The 20,779-nt window shown below is 34.8% G+C and overlaps 3 protein-coding genes and 1 pseudogene across 3 annotated transcripts; 2 read left to right on the forward strand and 2 right to left on the reverse strand.

Annotated features, from left to right (window-relative positions):
- Positions 1-977: 977 nt before the first annotated feature.
- LOC106307570 (chorismate synthase, chloroplastic) lies at positions 978-3,893 on the forward strand. Its single transcript, XM_013744556.1, has 13 exons — positions 978-1,242; positions 1,367-1,517; positions 1,584-1,660; positions 1,748-1,806; positions 1,940-2,023; positions 2,123-2,215; positions 2,446-2,526; positions 2,655-2,786; positions 2,873-2,975; positions 3,038-3,132; positions 3,215-3,280; positions 3,367-3,451; positions 3,537-3,893. The coding sequence occupies exons 1-13, from the start codon at positions 1,107-1,109 to the stop codon at positions 3,698-3,700; spliced, it is 1,326 nt and encodes a 441-aa protein (XP_013600010.1). The 5' UTR covers positions 978-1,106; the 3' UTR covers positions 3,701-3,893.
- A 2,993-nt stretch (positions 3,894-6,886) lies between these two features.
- Positions 6,887-9,301, reverse strand: LOC106308455 (annotated as a pseudogene).
- A 2,620-nt stretch (positions 9,302-11,921) lies between these two features.
- On the forward strand, positions 11,922-15,143 carry LOC106307496 (AMSH-like ubiquitin thioesterase 1). The gene is made up of 14 exons (XM_013744474.1): positions 11,922-12,288; positions 12,370-12,434; positions 12,515-12,590; positions 12,677-12,853; positions 12,994-13,088; positions 13,200-13,305; positions 13,385-13,431; positions 13,593-13,923; positions 14,010-14,099; positions 14,197-14,259; positions 14,349-14,423; positions 14,527-14,589; positions 14,667-14,719; positions 14,802-15,143. Exons 1-14 carry the CDS (start codon positions 12,175-12,177, stop codon positions 14,974-14,976), a joined length of 1,530 nt encoding a protein of 509 aa, XP_013599928.1. The 5' UTR covers positions 11,922-12,174; the 3' UTR covers positions 14,977-15,143.
- Positions 15,144-15,747: 604 nt separating this feature from the next.
- Positions 15,748-16,915, reverse strand: LOC106310354. Its single transcript, XM_013747581.1, has 2 exons — positions 16,210-16,915; positions 15,748-16,117 (listed from the first exon to the last, which is right to left on the reverse strand). The coding sequence occupies exons 1-2, from the start codon at positions 16,618-16,620 to the stop codon at positions 16,040-16,042; spliced, it is 489 nt and encodes a 162-aa protein (XP_013603035.1). The 5' UTR covers positions 16,621-16,915; the 3' UTR covers positions 15,748-16,039.
- Positions 16,916-20,779: the final 3,864 nt, after the last annotated feature.

Below are 20,779 nucleotides of genomic sequence, written 5' to 3' on the forward strand. Positions count from 1 at the left end.
TGGACTTGTAGGAGTTGCCGATAAAGACCATACTTGCAATGCTGGAGGGCATTCAAATATTGCATGGGTTACAGATTCCTCTATTTCCCCACACCTTGGGCAATAATTATCGCACCTCATATTACGCCTTGCTAGATTCCTCGTTACTGCTACCTGACCCGTTATCAATTGCCATACAAGATGGCACATCTTCCTTGGCGCTTGCAACTTCCAAGCAAAGGCCTGGAGTTTAGTGATACTTGGCTCCAATATTTCTTTTTCATCTTCTTGCTTTAATAGATTTTGAGCAACCCAGTATCCAGATTTGACTGTGTATTGGCCATTCCTCGTGTAGTTCCACCAGAAAGTATCACAGCGATGAGTAGAGCTTATGGCCATACTGCGAATGAGTGGTATATCCTCAGGATGGACATAATTATCTAGTAATCCTGCAATTCACCTAGACTCTATCTACCAATAACCCCCTAATTTCTATATTGTATAACAGCTCACAATTGAAACAAAATAATTCATCCGTATTATCGCTATAATATAGGAAGAAAATCGTTTTGTGTTCAAAAAAAATAATTACACTAATATCCTCACGTGGGGGCATAATTTCTTTGAGAAGCCAGTGGTATGAATAATAAATAATAGGGTGTTTTAGGGGCTAAAAATAGATATGATCCTAGTTTAATAGTATAGATATATATATATATATATATATATATATAAATTAAAGTCGGTTCTTCTAACCAAATGAATATTCATTCACATTTTCCATTTTCTGTAATCTACACATGTTATTGACGTGTTTGATTATTATCTTAGGGGCTTTTGTTAGATTTGGATTATGTACTTGTTTAGCCTATTGAGTTTTCTTTAACAAAGCTTGGTTGACAAAAATAAAATAAAATAAAAATAAACCGAAAACCCCGGAGATAACCAGAATTTAAGATGGTTTGATTTAGTTCCGGTTAGATAGTGTGGGTAGGTGGAGAATTGCATTTGCGCCTCCAGTTGCAGAGGGAAGAAGAAGACATAGCCACCAACCCCCTTCACCAACTCCATTTCTCCTTCTTTTAAACCTTTCTCTCAATCATCTTCCGTTTGTTTCGACCCTCCTCATGGCGTCTTCTCTCACCTCCAAATCCATTCTCGGATCCACCAAACCCGGTTCTTCTTCTCTCTCTCCGGAGCTCCGTCGTCTCTCATCTCCCGCCGTTCAGATCTCAATCCGAACCCAAACCAAGAAGAACCTCCGTAAGCTTTCTCTTTTCTTTGAATGGTTAAAAGTTTGAATCTTTAGGGAACCCCACGTTGCTTTTAATGAGAGAGATGAAAAAAGTTTGAAAGCTTTATGAGTTTAGGGTTTGTGAATTGGCAGAGATACAAGCTACTGGGAGCTCATACGGGACTCATTTTCGAGTTTCCACTTTTGGAGAATCACACGGAGGAGGTGTTGGTTGTATTATCGATGGATGTCCTCCTCGAATTCCACTCTCTGAATCTGATTTGCAATTCGATCTTGACAGGAGGTCAGGAACAAAGCGCTTCTAGTCTTTTTTTTTTTTTTTTTGTTGTCTGATTTGCTTTTTTATCAGGAGACCTGGTCAGAGCCGGATCACCACTCCTAGAAAAGAGACTGATACTTGCCGGATATCTTCTGGAGTCTCCGAAGGTTTGCTTTTTTAACTCTTTTCACAGATGATGGTTTTGATTTTGGTTTCTCAACCTTGCTCTAACTGTGAACATCCCCACAATGCAGGTATGACGACAGGAACACCTATCCATGTGTTTGTGCCAAACACAGATCAGAGGGGACTTGTAAGATTCTGATATCACCTTGCACATATTTACTCTTGTTTTCTATTCGCATTAAGAAAAACAATAAAGCAGAATAGAAAGCTTTAACATTTTCTCTAGATTGTAACTTTTGAGAATCTCACTGGATTTTCAGGACTATAGTGAAATGTCGGTTGCCTATAGGCCATCACATGCTGATGCAACTTATGACATGAAGTATGGTGTCAGATCAGTCCAGGTGATAACTTTTTTTTTTGTTTAGATTATTTTTATGTAGTAGTTAGAAGGCAAATTGTTCAGCTCAACTTATTACTTTAAATGTGATGTTTTTTTCAAGGGTGGTGGGAGATCTTCAGCTAGAGAGACCATAGGAAGAGTTGCTCCTGGAGCTTTGGCCAAGAAAATTTTGAAGCAATTTGCAGGAACTGAGGTGTGTTTACTCTCTCTCTGATTTTGCAATTATCACTGCTCTCAAATCAATTAAAATCAAGTTCTTCATATCCTTTATGTAGTTTCCATCACTCTTTTCTTTTCTATCTTAGTATATTCTAAGAGGATGCCCCTTAGTCGTTTAACTCATGAACCCAATTCTCAACAACTCTTTCAAATTTGCTTCTTGATTTGCTTACGTTTGTCTCTTTTACCTTTTCTCGTCTCCAGATTCTTGCCTATGTATCTCAAGTCCACCAGGTTGTACTTCCAGAGGATTTGGTAGACCACGAGAATTTGACACTCGAACAGGTGCGAACCCTCTTTCGAAATAAAACTAAAACCCACATTTTGTTTTGTGAGTTCTTGCTGTGAATTTTCTGTGACCTTCGTAAAGTTCTTCTTGTAACCTTCTTATCTCATTTTGTTCGGTCTTCCAGATAGAAAACAACATCGTCAGGTGCCCTAATCCCGAGTACGCTGAAAAGATGATAGCTGCTATTGATGCTGTCAGAACTAAAGGAAACTCTGTTGGTGGTGTTGTGACCTGCATCGTTCGGAATGCTCCACGTGTAGGAACTCTATGTACCTTTCAAATAGTTTATGAAGTTTGATTGCATGAACTTCAGCAAATGATTATTGAAACTAAAATTCACAGGGGCTTGGAACACCCGTTTTCGATAAACTTGAAGCAGAACTTGCAAAAGCTTGTATGTCGTTACCTGCAACAAAGGGCTTTGAGTTCGGAAGTGGCTTCTCAGGTATGTAAAGTAAAAATTTACTCTTCTTTAGCAGCAAATAATCATACGCCATGAACCCGCAGGTACCTTTCTGACTGGTCTTGAACACAATGATGAGTTCTACGCTGATGAAAATGGAAGAATCCGGACAAAAACAAATCGGTCCGGTGGAATTCAGGTTGGTTATGTCTTGTGTGTGTTTAATATGTCTCAACAAACTACTTGAAGAGTGTAAGCTGATATAGGTCAATTATGCGTAGGGAGGGATATCAAATGGTGAGATAATAAACATGAGAGTAGCCTTCAAGCCAACATCCACAATTGGAGTAAGTTCGTGATAAATATAACAAAATGTTTGCTTTGTTATCATCAGTCAACACATTGATTGACGTTCTCCTTCCATATTGTACAGAGGAAGCAGAATACTGTAACCAGAGATAAGAAAGAAACTGAGATGATTGCGCGTGGACGTCACGATCCTTGCGTCGTTCCACGAGGTTACTATATATAAAACTGAAACCATTGTATTATCTTGTATTACTCAGGATTTTGATTTTGGATTCTTTTGTATTGTTGCTGCAGCTGTGCCTATGGTTGAAGCAATGGTGGCTTTAGTTCTTGTGGATCAGTTGTTGGCGCAATATGCACAGTGCCATTTGTTTCCAATAAATCCAGAGCTGCAGGAACCTCTTCGGACAGCTTCTCCTGTCGAGTTCGAGCAGCCACAAAATGCTGCTGCTTTGTAAGCAAAACTTGAGAAGATAAAGTGAGAGAGGCTTCGCTTTTTTTTGTGTGATTATTTTGAATAAAGGCATTAATTTTTTTGTAAGATGATGATTGTTTACTCTGTATCCTGCTTTTCATTCAGTTATATCAATCGAGACTCTTTTTTGTAACAGCCATTTCCGATCAAATATATGTTATGTGGTTGGTTTGATATATCGTTATCAGACAAATTTCGGAGAAACACACTAAATGGAAGTTAAGAAGATACTTAAAGGAGAATGTAAACTATTCCGTTGTGTCGTTAAGCAAATTATTTATGCTCGACAAGATCTGGATGAGCATATACGACTTCATCATATGCTTTCTTGCTGAATAATTGAGTTGTTTCTTCGAACAGCAAAGAGCAGTGTTGTACAACTTCATAATGATAGAAAACTGAGTCCATTGCATTTTGAACATCAATTTGAGAGGATGTATGGCTGAGAAGATTCTTCTTACGGATGGAGCAATTTCTTCTAAATACACGTAAAATTATTATGGTTAATATGTAAAATAAATTACATCAAATTATAATGGTAAACACAATTAATGTGGTAGTGTGAAAAGGGAATGTAAAAAATATAATAAAACACTCAAATGAAAATAATAAATAAAGTGGTTAGAATAAATAAAAAAAGAAATTAAAATCTGTAGAACCCCACTTAAAAATAGACAACTATTATTTTGTATTTAAATTTTAATAGAATAGACTAGATTTTGATCTGCGGATATTGTTTCATTTTATAAATGCATTTGATATCATTACAAGTGTTTTAAATATATAATTTCTATTTTAATGTTTTATATTGTGTGACTCTATAATTTATTGTTTATATTTTTTATTCAGCATTATTAATATATAGTTTTTTAATACATTTTACTTTGTTATTATTTTTATTACTTACGAATATATTTTTGATTTAGGTACAATAAACAAAATCTGAAATAATCAAATAGAAAACCTCGTCCAAAATATGTTTTTTTCTTTAATTTATACAATTTTCATATAATAAATTTTTAAAATTTATTTATTTCTATAGAAAAATTATATATTTAATATAATTTATATTTACATGTTGTGTTTTAAAAAAAAATACTTTAACATATATCATTTTAATATTTTACAAGATTTATCAGTAAAAACATTGTTTTGTTTAAATAATATAGCTCTAATTATTTTTGTAATTTTATACATAGTAGCATCAATTTTTCACCAATGAGCTTTTTTCTAATTTTAAAGGTTCTAAAGTTTTCAAAGCCATTTTTTTTGTTTCTCTCTCTCCATTTTCAAAGAAATGTCTACAGCCTTTTTTACGTGGCCTTACAAACAAAACTAGAATTTTATTGTAAAAAATATTTTTTTCTCTTCCCCACAATAAGTAAAATACTTATTCTACTTATCTAAAATTATTTATAAAATTTATTTGATAAATTAATCATTGTTATTTTTTATTATTATTTTGAAATCCATATTGTATAATTTTTGGTTTCATATATATATTTTCTTTATTATTGGATTTTTTTTATATTTATAATAAAATATTTAAAATATTATGTACTTATTTATGATTTTGATTATTAATTATACATTTTTCAATATTTAAAATAATACTCACAGTTTTAACAGCCAAAATCTTTATAGCCAACAGCCTAAAGAAACTCTCTAAAGCGAAAGTTTGTACCAATCAGACCCTAAGTTTTTTTTAATTAATATTTCAAAATAATAGATTATTTTAATTTTTACAACATATATAGTTTGTTTTCTCATTGTGCATTTCAAAAAGTTATTTTTTTATTATCTATGATTTTATCTTTTGTAACGTTTGAAATTTTATCATCTTGAGTTTGAATATTTATTTTCAAAACTGCATATTGACAAGAAAACTTTGAAAAATTACACAACTATTTTTGAGTTTGGAATATTACATGAATTTTAAATTTTGTTTTTGTTACTACATTAATACATTATTTTATAAGAAAATATTTGAACTTTTGGTAATGTTTTATAAATTATCTCAACAAATTTTGTTATAATTAAAATAAAAATTAAATTTATAATAAAAATTTGGTTTGTCATTATCTTATTTTAAATGAATTTTTAAAATTTCATAGTTTTTAAATAACATATTTTTAAATAGTATATGAACTAAAGATTATTATATACCATTATATTTTTGAATATAAATATATTTTTAAACAATATATGGTTGGGAGTTTCAAAATAAATAAAAAGATAACATATAGTTGTAGATATAAAAGTTTAACCTATGTTAATAAATTTATTTTTGTCATATTTATTCATAAATCACTTCTATTTTTATATAGTACAGAATATAATTATAAATTTATAAAAATAGTATAAATTTTTTATTTTCTTATTTTAAAATAATTTTAATTAAAATTGATACATAATAATATTTTATTACTAATTGCAAAATTAATTAATGTGTTATTTTATAAAAATATTTAAATTTTTAGTAAGATTTTGTTAGATTCTTTCTCTAACGAGTTTTGTTATAATTAAAAATAATAATAATTCAAATTTATAGTTAGTTTATTATTAATGTAAATAATCAAATATGTCATATTAACTAATTCTTTAAATGGTCCTATTATGACTTGTTAGTAGTAGATAAAAAATAGGAACATAAATTAATAGATTAGATATATACATAGTATGGTGGTGATCCTTTTATTTACACTTATTTCTTAGACTATGTACAATGGTCAAATTTTTCAACACCCTGCTTTTCTCTTTTCAACACTCTACATTATCTTCTCTCTCTTCCACCTAATTATTTAACATCCACTTTGTTTTTTACCTCTACTATAGTTTTGTTTAATAAAATTCAACACCATACCCCACTATTTTTAATTCATTTTAGTTTAATAACTACATATTAATTATAATTCTGCTTGTAATTAACTTAAGAAAATTAAAAGACATAAATTTTAGTAATTTTTAATTTATGTTCGTAAATAATTATTTTTAAAAAATAATACTAAAATAAATATTATTAAAACAAATTACATTATGAAACTTTAAATACACACAATACAAACACATAAAACAACAAATAAAAACATATAATTTAATGATACAATAGACTCAATTTAAACAAAAAAACTATTAAATCACACATATAAATTTAAATTTAAAGTCTTTTTTAATTTTCAAACATTTCGAATTTTGCTCATATGTGTTTGACTAGATCTACTTGCAATTCATGATGTACATTTGAATCACGTAATTTAGATCTAGCACATACATGATTTGCAAATGCGGATAACACCTCAATCGAAAATGGATGTGGTGTACTAGAACCACTTGCCTCAGATTGATCATAATCGGTCCAATGTTGAGCATATGTATCTCGTTGATCCTCAACAATCATATTATGCAATATGATACATGATCTCATGGTGATAGCCAAATCAGATAAGTCTCACATGTGAGCTAGTTTATGAATGATTTTGAATTGAGCATGTAACACTCCAAATGCACGTTCGATGTTCTTCCGACATCCTTCTTGGTATTTTGCAATTAATTTGTCTGGTTCACTTTGAGCAAGTCGGATTGATCTAACGAAAGTTTGATAGGAAGGATAGATACCATCAACAAGAGAGTATGCCATCTCATACATACGTTGGTTGACGAAAAAGTTCAAGTCTTGGAGTATTTCCTTGTTCAACATCATCAAACACCGGCGAACAATCTAGAACGTTTATATCGTTTAATGTTCCTGCACATCCAAAAAATGCATGCTAAATCCATAGATCATGAGATGCAATAGCTTCAAGTATAACAATAGTGGTTCCCTTATCTCCCCTTGTAAACTGACATTCCAACACTGTTGGACAATTTTTCCATTCCCAATGCATGCAGTCAATACTTCTGATCATTCCTAGGAACCCTCACATTTTACTTACATGCAAAATTCTTTGCAAGTCATCTTGAGCTGGAGCTCTGAGATAGACTTGCTCATACAATTGTATCCTTTACAGAATCAACGCTAACACTCCAATACTGTAGTACTTCCAATTTTGATATATTCGTCGATCTCATCGGCATCAATACTATACGATAACATTCGCATAGTAGTAGTGGATTTTCCTAGTGGAGATATACCTTCTTTATTTGATGTGTCAACTCGTTGGGCAAAGTTGTTGTCACTGCTTGATAGGTCCTCAAAGATCCGAAGAAAAACATGTTTTCGCATCCGGAATCGCCGAGGAAATATTGCTTCATCATATGTAGGTTGATTGGCGAAATAGTCATCGATCAGCTTTTGATTCGATGCTACATGATCTCTCTTAAAATATTTTCTTTTGCTACGAGATGCATGTTCTTCCTCTATATTTTTTTTGCACTCTCTAGACCGGTTTACAATATACCTCTCTTCGATCTCACATTGCTTTTTGTAGGCTTTGATATCAAAAGGAAATTCCGATGGATCCATTGATTTTTTTAGTAAGATGAGATTTGTGTTTTTGGTTATGTGAAAAATGAGTTTCCATTTATAAAGAGATGTTACCCTTTGATTTGCATAAAGAGACGTTGTCCCGTGATTTACACCAATGGTCACGGATTGCATCGAGACATTTATTAAAATAGAAAAAAACAAAATACATGACTAAAGCGGAAAAAACAAAACACATTAATAAAGCATAAAAATCATAAAGAGACATTACCCCTTGATTTGCACCAAAGGTCACAGATTGCATCGACACCCTTATTAAAGTAGAAGAAACAAATACATGATTAAAGCGGAAAAAACAAACATACATTATTAAAGCATAAAAAATCAAACAGACATTGAAGTCACTTGCATCACTCTTGTGGACTCTCTTAGACCACTATTTTTCAAACCACTGTTTCTTCCTACTTGACTACCATAGCGTGGTTGATCACGGACAGCGAGCCATTCTGACAGTAAATTGAAACGACTATTTTTACCACTTGAGTATAGTTCATGCACTTTAGCTAAAACATTCTCTGACTACCCGCTCTGCTGCATACGTTTAGAATTATCATAAGCACCAATCCATTTGCCCAATATTTTTTTCAAGTAGTTGTAATGATTCCTGCACGAAGCTCCATCACGAGGAGGATCGAAAGAGCAATGTTCGTTATAATACTCAGCAGTTTGTCTCCAATATGACTCACTTTTTTTGTTTCTGCTAACAACGTTGTCTGTTCCATATTTAATCCACCCACCTAGTAGCATCAAATTTTGTGAAATAGTCCATTTGAGGCTTTTCCGGCGAGTAGGAGTTGCATCCTCTGCATTGGGAGTGACTTCATTGACACCGCTTATGCCTTCAGGAATTGTTTGTGTAGAAAATCTAGGAAATTCAATTGTTCCAGCATTTGGAATATTTTCATTACCCATGGAAGTAGAAGAATAAGGAGGTGGTGAAAATGAATGTGGCATATCACTAATCCACAGTATAGACGATAGTTTAGAACAGAAGCCAGAGGAAAATTTCGTGGAAAACCAAAATTTGGTACATTTTGGGGTTGGTTGAAAGCTTGATTTTGAAATCGGTAATTGTTGGGATTTTGATAATTGGGAAGATAATTTGTGGAGTTTTGAGTATTAAAAAAAGTTATTGTTTTGATCCATTTTTGACGCAAAAGAGAATAATAGCAATATTATAGTCAAAAACTGATTTCTTTTCTATGTCCAAATATAATGAACCAAGACTCTATTTATAGAGTATGAAAAGTTATGAATTTTTTTTATAAAAAATATTATTTAATATAAAATAGCTGATCTCGAAAATTTGGATGAGATAAAAATCTATAAAATCTGAACAGCTAATAGTGTGGTGACACTTGCACGAATCAGATTTATTGTTTAAGCAAAAAAATACAATGTCGACAACTTTTCTCATTTTGTGTGGCGGAGAATAAGCTAAAGCTACTCTTGCAGGTCCCACATTGCTTCTTTCAACCGGTTGAATGAATTCAACAAAATTAAATCCACGTCACTTACCTCAATTATTCAACAGCCTCAATGTGGCTATTCAACTGTTGAAATAATTTTTCAGAAAGCCCATTGCATGTAGTCTTACTTATATATATGCCTCCAAACCGATGATGAAAAATTGAAATGGAAAGAATCCACTATTCTAATGTTGTATAAAGCTTGATGTGTTGTATGATGTACATTTGATCTGATATGTATTATCTGGTTAGTTTGCTTAGTCGTTCCAAATTAAGTTCCAGCAATAACACACTCAATGGCAATGAAGACGATCTTTAAATACTTGAAGGGGACTATGAACTATTTTTTGTGTTGCTAAGAAAATTATTTATCTTCACAAAGTATACATATGCCAACTAGGCTAATGATATGGATGAGCATATACAACTTTATGATTTTATGGTTTTAGCGAAAAATGTAATTTTACATTTTTAACAGGAAAATGTGATTTTTCTCTATTGGTAAAAAATGTATTTTTACAATTTGGTGAAAAAATAAGATTTTACGGTGTTGGTGAAAAACGAATATTATAATTTTGGCGGAAAATGCAATTTTTAATTTTAACGGAAAAACGCAATATTTCGATTACAATATTACATCATAATTATAATAACCAATTTAATTAATTTTTATATTTATATTAAAGGTATTTAAATCTTTTGACTTTTGAGATGCAAATATAATATCCAAACTCTATATTTTTTTCATTTCAAATATCTAAATATTCTAGATATTATAGATTTTGTATCTAGATACTGCATCTAAATGACGATGCAATGCTGTCTAAACGAAAAACATCTGAATATTAACATTCAGATGAAGCGCCTGGATACAAAAATGAATATGTCATAAATTAAAAAATTTAGGAGTATTCTTAATACTAAATTTAAATGATTCGAAGAAATTTTGAACTGATTTTAGGAAGATTATAAAATATGTGATAAATACATTAATATTTTATTTTATTTAGAATTTTTCTGCATACAAGGGTGACGGTTTTTTACGGCTAGGGAAAGTCCTTAAATTTCAAATCTTGTTTTTCCTGTATTATTCACTTGTCTTGTTATGCAAACACATTCGGCTAGTGCTGGGTTTGTGGATCAATCCGCCCTGCCAGGTCAATTTATTTTTTGATTCAAAAATCTAATTCACATAATCCGCAAACAAAAATCTTATATCTGTACCCCCTCCTCGCCAAAATCCGCGAGAAATCTCCCGGATCCGCTGGTAAATTAGTTATATTAAAAATAATCATTTTAATTATATATTAATTATGTTTTTAAAAATAATATTTAAACTAAAATATTTATAATATTTTATCTATTTTTACGAAAATATTTCTTGTACATTTAAAAAAAAAAATTGTTGGCAGATATATGCAACTCATATTTGGCTAATTTACATCCGTCCAGTTTAAAATAATCTCAACTCGCACCCACAATTTAAATATTTTAAATTGGTTGATCTATCCTGCATGGATCAAACATGTGGAACTCGCGGGTTTCTATCCCAGCTCTACATTCGATAACCGACGAGATACCAACAACAAGAATTTGAAATTCCGACCCAAATAAAGGCTCTAATTGAGAACTTTGCGGATTGGCGGAATCACTTTTTAAACGCGATTACGCAAGTATTTTGCCAATCAACAACAAAAATCGCGGAATGAAAAAAATGCAAAAACGCAAATTTGCCTTTTTGCTGACATAAATACAAAGGAAATTTTTATTAAGTGGAAAATGAGTTTTAGTTGATTATTTACAAAAGAAACACTTTTATATTATTAAATTATATTATACACGATTTCCAAATTTTAAATAATTAACAATAAATATTAATGAAAAATTTATACTAGAATTTGTTTTATAATATTATAAGATGCCAATCTATTATTAAGTAGTAAAGTGTTTTGAAAATGAGCTAAATATTTATAATAAGTAGTAAAGTGTTTAAAAGAAAAGTAGTAAAGTATTTTAATAAATTTTAGTTATTTTCACATTTTGTAGTATTTAGTTTATAATTGAAGTTTATTTTGTCGTATAATAATGTAAATACTATATAAAATATTTTAATCAATATAATATATATTCTGCAAATTTTAAAATTTGTCCAGCTTAATTATTTTTTTTTTGGCGACGATATCCAATCGGAGGCAAAGAAAGATTGGTTAAACTACATCATTAGTTCTTTCTTCTTAAAAGTGCCTCAAATCTAAACCCACCCACCAAAAAGAGGAATTTACAAAGTTACCCCCAAAAGAAAGTCAAATTACACACCAGCGTCGTTGCTTCCCCTCGCCAAATCGCCATTATCGCGTCCTCTGACCTCTCGCCGTCTATTTGGAACCGACGTTTCCCCCACCCTGTGACGATTCCGTCACCGATCTCCGATCTCCGAGATCTGACTCTCAACGTCTTACACGGAAGAAAGAATTGCTTTGATTTATCTAGTCAGGAGCAGCAACAATGGGATCGTCTCCAGAGATCATCGACATCGCTACCAGTGCTCGGAGAATAGGCGTAGACAATCGTATCTCTCTCAAATTCTACTTTAGAATCGCAGATAACATCCTCAAACAGGTCTCGCCTCCCTCCTCCACTTTTATTTTGAGCTGTGTCTTTTGATTTAGGGTTTCATTAGCTTCTCTGAATCATATGTAGGCTAACATATTTCGAGCTGAGAAGAATATAATTGACTTATACGTCATGCTTCTGCGTTACTCGAGGTGAGGAAAGCTGAACCTTTGACACTGTGTTTGCAGACACAGCAAGTGAAAATTAATTATGCTTTGTTTATTGTCACTAGCTTGGCTCTGGAGACTATACCTTCCCATCGTGATTACAGAACATCTCTTAAAAGCAACAAAGAGTATTTGAGAATGGTAAATGGAAACTTTATATGTATATCGTTATGATGATCCTCCCCCCCTGTCAATTGTTTGATGTGAGTTTTTTTGGTCTGTTGTAGAGACTATTGGATGTCTTGGCTGAGCTGGAGAAGTTGAAACCAGTTGTACGGCAAAGGATTGAAGAACTCAATCCCAAGCCTTTACCTCGGTATAATGTGCAAACTCTTCCATCAAATGATTCTCAACGCTGGTCTTCCCCTGTAAAACCGTCCTTCAGTAGTTATGATCATGCAAAGGTGTGCGTTAATGCTTTACTCTAGTTTTTTTCAGAAACTTTTGGTTTCCGTTAGTAACAGATGAGATTATGGCACTAAAGTTAAAGCCGCAGTAGATAAGCATTTCCTGCTCTCTTTTTTACTTCTGTTGTTCGGCATAGGTCATAAATCCTTATGGACATAATTTTGGCTACATGGGTTCCAGGGGTCAGCAATTCTTGAACGCTGCGCCACTTGACGAGCGTTTTCGTAATATGTAAGTCTTCTGTTTTTAGTTCTTGACGCTCTTCTCAATGGAAGTCTAAGTTTTATTTCTTACACTCTGTTCCTGGTCTCATAGTTTTTTATTAATTGCACAATTTTCTAGGTCAGTGAACTTAATCCGACCTACAGATGAAACCCTTTCCAAGCATTCTATCTTGGGTCCAAATGGACTCCGTGCACAGTGGCAGCCTCCAAAGAATGACTTAAAGGTATTATATAGCATTCTACTTTTTATACACTTCTTTCACACTAAGCTGACGTTCTTTTTTTTTGCTGTGTTACCATCAGGTTCAGTATCCAAGCAATATAGATTTTTCGCCAATTGAAATCCCAAGGTTAGACCATCTACCTGGTTTTAAAGCAAACTGTACATTTCCATTCTTCATATCAAGTGATATTGTATAGTTGCTTACATTTTCGGCTCACTGTCTCATGCTCTGGTTGCTTGATAATCTATGTGTTAACCTTTCCTACTGATGCTCTCTATGGGGAACAGCTTCCGACAACAATTCGTGGATAGCAAACCGATGATAACTAACGGCAGTAACAACGAACCCGAGAAGCCAATTGTGGAATCAAGCTCTACTCCAAGTGAAAGTATCCAGAAAAATTACACCGAAGAGCTTTCGTCAATGATTTCTTTCGAAGAAGAAGAAAGCGTTAATGATAACAACATCATTAGGCAACCTTCACCACCTCCTGTACTTGCCGAAGTCCAAGACTTGGCTCATGGGTTATGTCATGAAGCTAACGAAGTGGAATGTAACATAGATAACTCTTTGCCAGATGAGTCTCTACGTGCAGAATCTCCTCTTGAACTCCATATTGTAAGTTGACACCTGGATTTATCTTGATGGGTCCATACATACATATCATTGCTTTCCAACTTAATAACCTTTTACTTGCAATTCAGGCAACGACAATGATGGATGCCTTCATGAGGCTTGCCAGCTCGAACACCAAGAAGGATTTAGAGACGTGTGGTATTCTTGCTGGTTCACTAGTGAGTTGTTATATGCATATATCATTCTGTTACTAAAATCTGAAAAAATGCGGGTTGAAAGTCAGCAAATAATGATCTGTGAATCACTCGTATGCAGAAAAACCGAAAGTTCTACATTACAGCTCTCATCATACCAAAACAGGAATCAACATCTAATTCGGTAAGCTCAGTCTTGTTTTGGTATTTCAACTTAGCTTATTCATTCATCAGATATTCCAATCTCAAACACTTATCTCTCAATATATATAGTGTCAGGCCACAAACGAAGAGGAGATATTTGAAGTACAGGACAAGCAATCCCTTTTCCCACTTGGATGGATTCATGTGAGTAATATGTATAGTAAATTTCAGTTAATATCGTTTTTATTGGTTGAGTGGGCGTCATATATCCATTTACTGACTCGTTAATCACTGTCTCTTTCTTCAGACGCATCCGACACAGTCTTGTTTCATGTCATCCATTGATGTCCACACCCACTATTCATACCAGGTACTGGAAATAATCGTTCTAAGTAAAACTTTATCAACAATAAATATATCTATGTTTGCTTATACAATGTTTGTCAGATTATGTTACCGGAAGCTGTGGCAATCGTTATGGCGCCACAAGACTCTTCAAGGTAATTAATAAACAAACGAAAGACCAAAGATTCTTTCTATTCCTAAATGAAATGATTCCATGACTTGATTTTGTTTTCATAGGAAACATGGAATATTCCGGCTGACAACGCCGGGAGGAATGACGGTGATAAGGAATTGTGATCAGCGTGGGTTTCACGCGCACAGTTCGCCAGCAGACGGAGGACCAATTTACAATACGTCCACGGAAGTTTACATGAACCCTGATCTCAGTTTCGATGTCATTGATCTCAGATAGCGCTTTTGAAAATGAAAACTATGTTCAGTTTAAAAAAAAAAAAACATCTTGCTTTACGATGGTAACTATACTTGTTTGTATATCCGATTTTTAATATGAGCTACGCAAATTCGTGTATAATTGACTTTTTTTTGTTGTAAACAAGCTCACAATATGTATAATATCTTTATTTTTTGGAATGAACGTCGTAAGATTGATCCTAAACCCAAACGTAGATGGACCATTAAGGACAGGAATGACCGAAAAGCTTCCTCCTCCTTCACCACTTTTTCCCGCGTGCTTTGGTGGCCTAAACTGATACGCTTTGTAACACATATAAGAGGAAGGAGGCGACCTATAGTTAAGTTGATTTTCGTGAGATGAGTTTGATGACTCTTCTGCTTCTGAGTCAGAGTTTGCACCACTGGTTGGTTTCCTTCTCGCTGTGTTTTGCCAGTAACAGTTGTGGCGGGAGAAAGAGAAGAAGTGATGGGAGGGAGTTAGTACTTGTAAAGACGTTTTGGAGCAGTCGAAGCTAAGGTTACATGGAAAGAAAGGATCATGCTGTTCGAGATACAAGAAGAGTTCATTTCTTCATAAAGGCCAGGGGTTGGTGCAGGTCATAGTCTAAACAAGAAAAGACAAACTCGTGAGGAGTCTCCAAGAGGAGCGATTGCTTATAAATATAATATTTAATTTGTATTTTTACAGGGGTATGTTACCGTTATCAATGGACCTGTTATATGTATCGATTTAATCACAGATCATTCTTGACATGGAGGGACCGAGCCATGAAACATACTCGAGAACAAGAAATCTTGCATAGCTATTAATATACCAGCACTGGCAACAACAAGACTACAACAGTATATCATCAAGACTCGAGCCATCTTTAATGCTTGATGGATAATAAACGGAAGAAACGTTACACACACTGCGCATTCCTAATAAAACAAACAGCTGGAGGTTACAACTAGTCTGGTGAAGATACAATCGTAACATTATGAATAAACTGGTGAATACGAGCTTGAGAATGTCTCAAGAAGCAATAAAACAAAGATAACACAGGAAGTTAAGACCTTTGTCACGTTTCCACAGCTTCAGGGACATTATATGAATCTATTGTAACTTCTTCTGACAACCACATCCCCGGAAAAATCGTCTGCCATTTCCAGAGAAAATAAAATAACAATTAGTAAGCATCGATTATATTAATTTTTTCAGACACAAGAAAGATTCCGACAAGAAGCTTACATTGAGTTTCTTCTGAACAATTCTTGGTCTCTTCTTAGGTCTCCTCGGAGGTCTTTTCCCAATTATAATTGAGTAATCCTCTTCAATCTCTGCTTTCAACAACGAAACCGAGAATTTCAGTTTCTCATTCTTCTCCGATTCTTCTTCGCCTATACCTCTCTTCATTGCCGGCAATCCGTCACCACACGCAGCTCCTCTCGTCCTTAGATTCCACGGCCGAGCCGTCGCCACAGCTCCATCGATGGGGAAAGATCTCTGGCTTGCGTGATCTGGAGAGGGAGAAGAAGAAGGAGATGGATGATGGGAATGTGATGGTAGATTGACGCATCTGAGGAATCTTTGTTGACCCCAGCGGAGGTAAGGTAAGGTGAAGTTGTGGAGGCGTTTCGATCTTTCTGGAGGAGGCTCCATTCAAGTAAACTTGGCGTCTCCTTCCTCTTCTTTTTAGAAGATTCGATTTTTTTCGTCCTCTTCTCTCTCGTCTCGCCTTTTGTTGAGCTTCCGAGCAGTTCAAAGTTTTTTCGTATTTATTCTCAGAATTATTTGTTTTTCCTTTTCTTTATTGTAATGTTGTCCGATTTTTGGTGAGCTTTCTACCTGTTATTAAACTTACTAAACAAAGGACTATCTAAACTTTTTTTTTTTTTTATTATCTTATTACATACATGATGAGTACAGAAGCTGACCTTGGCACAAGAAGCCTCTTTGAGTGAAGCTGAGTTGGCCACTTAACAAAGAAGAGACGGTTAAGAGATTATAGATAGACTTCTTCATCTTTACGCTTTCATCATCCTGTAATTGGGATCTTTAGGCAAATTACAGGAGTGTCTCTGCATCTGAGGCAAATTCAGAGGTTTCTCACAAGGATTTGAAAGACCTTGGCGTTAGGGTTCATAGGTCATAGCCTTCTCGTCTTGGTACTGTTACGGGTCGTACGATAAGCAATAAGATCCTCTTTTCCACCTTAGAGTCTTATCAATACATCTATTTAGTTATGGCATATTAACCGAAAACCGAACCATAATTTGTTTAATGGATTATATAAGCCAGCAAGTACCGTTACCTATAAAAAGATGATTAGATTAAATATTTGTTTAAGAGGAGTACTGATACGGAATCTTAGGTGGATAAAGTGACTAATACGACAGTTTTAATGTTTGAGCTGGGTTTAGTTCATCGATCCGTTGAAGTACCTTGTTTTTCAACTTCTCCAGCTCAGTCATAATATCCAAAAATGCAATGAAGAGATAAAAAGCTCACATTAAACGTCCGCTCTGATGACTTGTGAATCAAGACCCACTTAAGAGTAGCCACTCAGTGCTATAGGATAATTTCTTCACCCATGTGGCCAACCACCCCACATTCCTTGAGGTATTATCTCAGTTTCGCAGTACTACAGTCCCTATCTTCTGTTCTTGATATGCTCTGAAGCTGTTTCACTTTCACTCAAATCTTAAGCTTCTTAAAGTAGAGCTTCAGACATGTTGTCGTTGTTCTTTTCAGGCATGTGAAAGGAGTGGAAGAAGGAAAAGGGACGCTGTTTTTCTTAGCTAGCCTCGAGTCCATAACTCCCGATGGCTTACCGTGGGGTCCGCAACAAGAGTTATGTTATACTTAAGGAGGAAAAGTAAAGATCTTCATTTGGGTTACCCGTCGGTTGTGAAACACTCCTCATGCTGCCGGTTTTGAGCTTCTTGGGTAAGTTAGCGGGTTCGAGTTGTAATTCTGTGGACATGTATTGGCTTGTGGGTCTTTCGGAAGCTGTAGGAGCCGGCTGCATCAAGGTATAAGGGCGCCTTTCTCTCTGGTGTCTCGTGGCAACTGAGAGCTCATATTGTCCACGCTTAGTCCTCTGGTTCTTCACTGCTTCATTGTCGCTCTGTTCAAAGGCTTAGTCTTGTCTTAATTCATTTGGGTTATTGTTTGCTGCTAAGGTCATTGTTTAGCCTAATTTCTTGTATCTACTAGTGTCTCTGTAATGTCTGTCTCAAACTTAAAATCTAGTATAATATTTAACATTTTACCAAAAAAAAAGAAGTAAAGATCTTCTCTGCAAACCACAAGTACATCGAAGACATGGCTTTTCATATTTGCTTTATGCTCTTTCATTGTATCCAAGTAAGAGCATCTTCAACTACAACTCCAATTTATTTATTTTTACTTAAAAGGAAATTTAAAGTAAAATATTATTTAACCAATCTTCATTTCCACTTCATAATATAGTAAAAATAAGATTAATTCGAAAATGAAATAATGAATTTATTTTTTAGTCATTACTACTCTGAAATGGAATATATTTGAACATAAACTCAACTTCATTATGCAGTTAGTTTAATTTGAAGAAAGTATATAATAATAAATCTGAGATGCTCTACAACTTCATATTTTCTCCCCATAATGAAACTGTAATTTCCATCACTAAAGATCCATTTCTTTCCGGTTTGTAAGCATGTCCACGATGTTGAGCAAGGAAAGAGGATGGCATTTCATAATACTTTTAAGGATATACAACACTCCTTCTGGTTTGCCAGCTACTAGCTCATTGACGTGCTTTTTAACTAGCGATATTTTCAAAAACTGGCCATCAAACTTTAATAGTAGCCCTAAGGAAGTGACATTGTGCCCAATTGACAAGCAGAATGTGTATTGTCATCTTCTATGTGACCTTGTCCGGAGAGATGAGGTTGTGTGTATGATTTCATCCTTTGCTTGTTATTTGGTTTAGGGCAATCATTTTCTCGAAAAAAACTGGAGAGAATTGCGTAGTAATTGTAAGTGCGTAGTAATTGTAAGTGCGGATGAGTCAGAAATATAGAGCAGAAAGTAAAAGACACACTGAATTTGTTAATGGGGTTCGTTTCCTACATCCCCGGGACTTCATCTAGATTTCATTGATCACTAGAACAAGAATGCAAATACACCATTATTTGCTAACGTATACATCAGACACAAACCTCCTTACACGCTCTTTTCTAGATAGATATCTATGAAGAAGGAATCAAGCACGCATGCATAGATCCCATCCGGCCACACCAGAGCTCACTGGCTTCACACAACTGCAATCTTTCCAGACCTCCTCAATGAAAGCATCTTTGCTAAACTCCCCCTGAGTCAAGGCTTCAACCTTCCACCTCTCAGAAGGTACATCACCATGTACTTCACCAAGTAAGTCATCGAGTACTTCACCAAGTACGTCAACACCAGACGCATACCACAGATACCAACGAGCACGTCACACCAACGTACAGCTTGGTCGCCACACCTCAAGGGACACACCAAAACGCTTGATCGCCCAAGGACACACAAAGCTCACAAGAGCTACACACGATGGCTAACTCCACCACACAAAGCGCCGACTCCAACGCCACCAAACTAAGTCCACATCAGACTCCATCAGACACTACGTCAGACTGTAGGTCAACACTCAACACTTAATGAAACTCTCTCTCTCTCTTTTCACTTAATCTCTGGGTATTCTCTTTCATAAGGGCATGCCCCTCCTTATATATATACCATAGACTTGCTCTCCAAGTTCGTTAAATTCACCTTAATGAACTTCCATTCCCATATAAGGAAACTTCCTATTCCTCTCCAAGCAACACTTCTTCTCCAAGCAAAGCCTCTTTGCTTAATGGAAAACGTTCTTTGTCTTCAACAATATATTCTCTTTCCTTTTCCAATCTCCACTTACACACGCAATCACCTTAGACAATCTCCTTGTAAGCAACTTCTCCACTCGACGTCCTGCTGTACGTCTTGACATACCTTCTGATGTACATCACGAACTACATCAGAACCTTTCTGGAAATATCATCTACAATCTCCCCCTTTTTGACTATGCATGTGAACTCAACAACTCAGGCATGAAGCATCATCTTCAATCTCCCCCTTTGAGTCACATCATGGTCAAAAACTAATATGAAGATGATCGCCATCCTCCATACTAAGGATAGAAACCCATTCCACCATCTCCATAATGACCAAATCTTCCAAACCACGTATCCATAAGCCTTATCCCTCCATGATTAGCTCTATGACCAGAATTAAGCCCACCAGGCTGAACATGACCTTCAGCTTCACAATAACATACTGGATTATGAAACCTCATACCATATGTTTGCTTCATCTGATGTTTCTCCCTCAACAGCTTGAAACACCTTGGCCTAATATGACCACGAACTCCATAATGATGGCAAAAAGGAACAAAATCTCATCGAGGTGCACTCTGCACTTCTAGAGTTTTCCTTGTAGCAGTCGCAGCCCTTGCAGCAGTCGCTGTCGCAGCGCTTGCAGCAGTCACTTCACCAGTCCTTGGGACAGTCATAGTAGCAGCCTTTGCTGCAGTCGCAGTAGCAGTCGCAACCTTCACATCATCAGTCGCAGACTTCTTCTCAGAACTAAGAATCCAGAGTAGTGAACACTACAAAACTCTTGTTGAAAGGAAACTAGACTCTCTCCATCAATCTTGATGCAAACTCTGTCATACTTTCTGACGCAGTTTCCGTCACTCATCCTGATCTACTCGAACTAGTCGTAAACTCTACCGAGCCCCGCTCTGATACCAATTGTA

This window comes from Brassica oleracea, chromosome C8 (genome assembly GCF_000695525.1).
Source record: "Brassica oleracea var. oleracea cultivar TO1000 chromosome C8, BOL, whole genome shotgun sequence".
In the NCBI taxonomy this organism is placed as follows: domain Eukaryota; kingdom Viridiplantae; phylum Streptophyta; class Magnoliopsida; order Brassicales; family Brassicaceae; genus Brassica; species Brassica oleracea.

Excerpts from the sequence above, each read along its gene's own strand:
- LOC106307496 (XM_013744474.1), top strand. The coding sequence starts at position 12,175 with ATGGGATCGTCTCCAGAGATCATCGACATCGCTACCAGTGCTCGGAGA. Across the intron at positions 12,289-12,369 it reads CAGATAACATCCTCAAACAG|GCTAACATATTTCGAGCTGA; the intron begins GTCTCGCCTCCC and ends AATCATATGTAG. Across the intron at positions 14,720-14,801 it reads GCGCCACAAGACTCTTCAAG|GAAACATGGAATATTCCGGC; the intron begins GTAATTAATAAA and ends TTGTTTTCATAG.
- LOC106307570 (XM_013744556.1), top strand. The coding sequence starts at position 1,107 with ATGGCGTCTTCTCTCACCTCCAAATCCATTCTCGGATCCACCAAACCC. Across the intron at positions 2,976-3,037 it reads GTTCGGAAGTGGCTTCTCAG|GTACCTTTCTGACTGGTCTT; the intron begins GTATGTAAAGTA and ends ATGAACCCGCAG. Across the intron at positions 3,133-3,214 it reads ATCGGTCCGGTGGAATTCAG|GGAGGGATATCAAATGGTGA; the intron begins GTTGGTTATGTC and ends AATTATGCGTAG.
- LOC106310354 (XM_013747581.1), bottom strand. The coding sequence starts at position 16,620 with ATGGAGCCTCCTCCAGAAAGATCGAAACGCCTCCACAACTTCACCTTA. Across the intron at positions 16,118-16,209 it reads TTGTTCAGAAGAAACTCAAT|ACGATTTTTCCGGGGATGTG; the intron begins GTAAGCTTCTTG and ends TGGAAATGGCAG.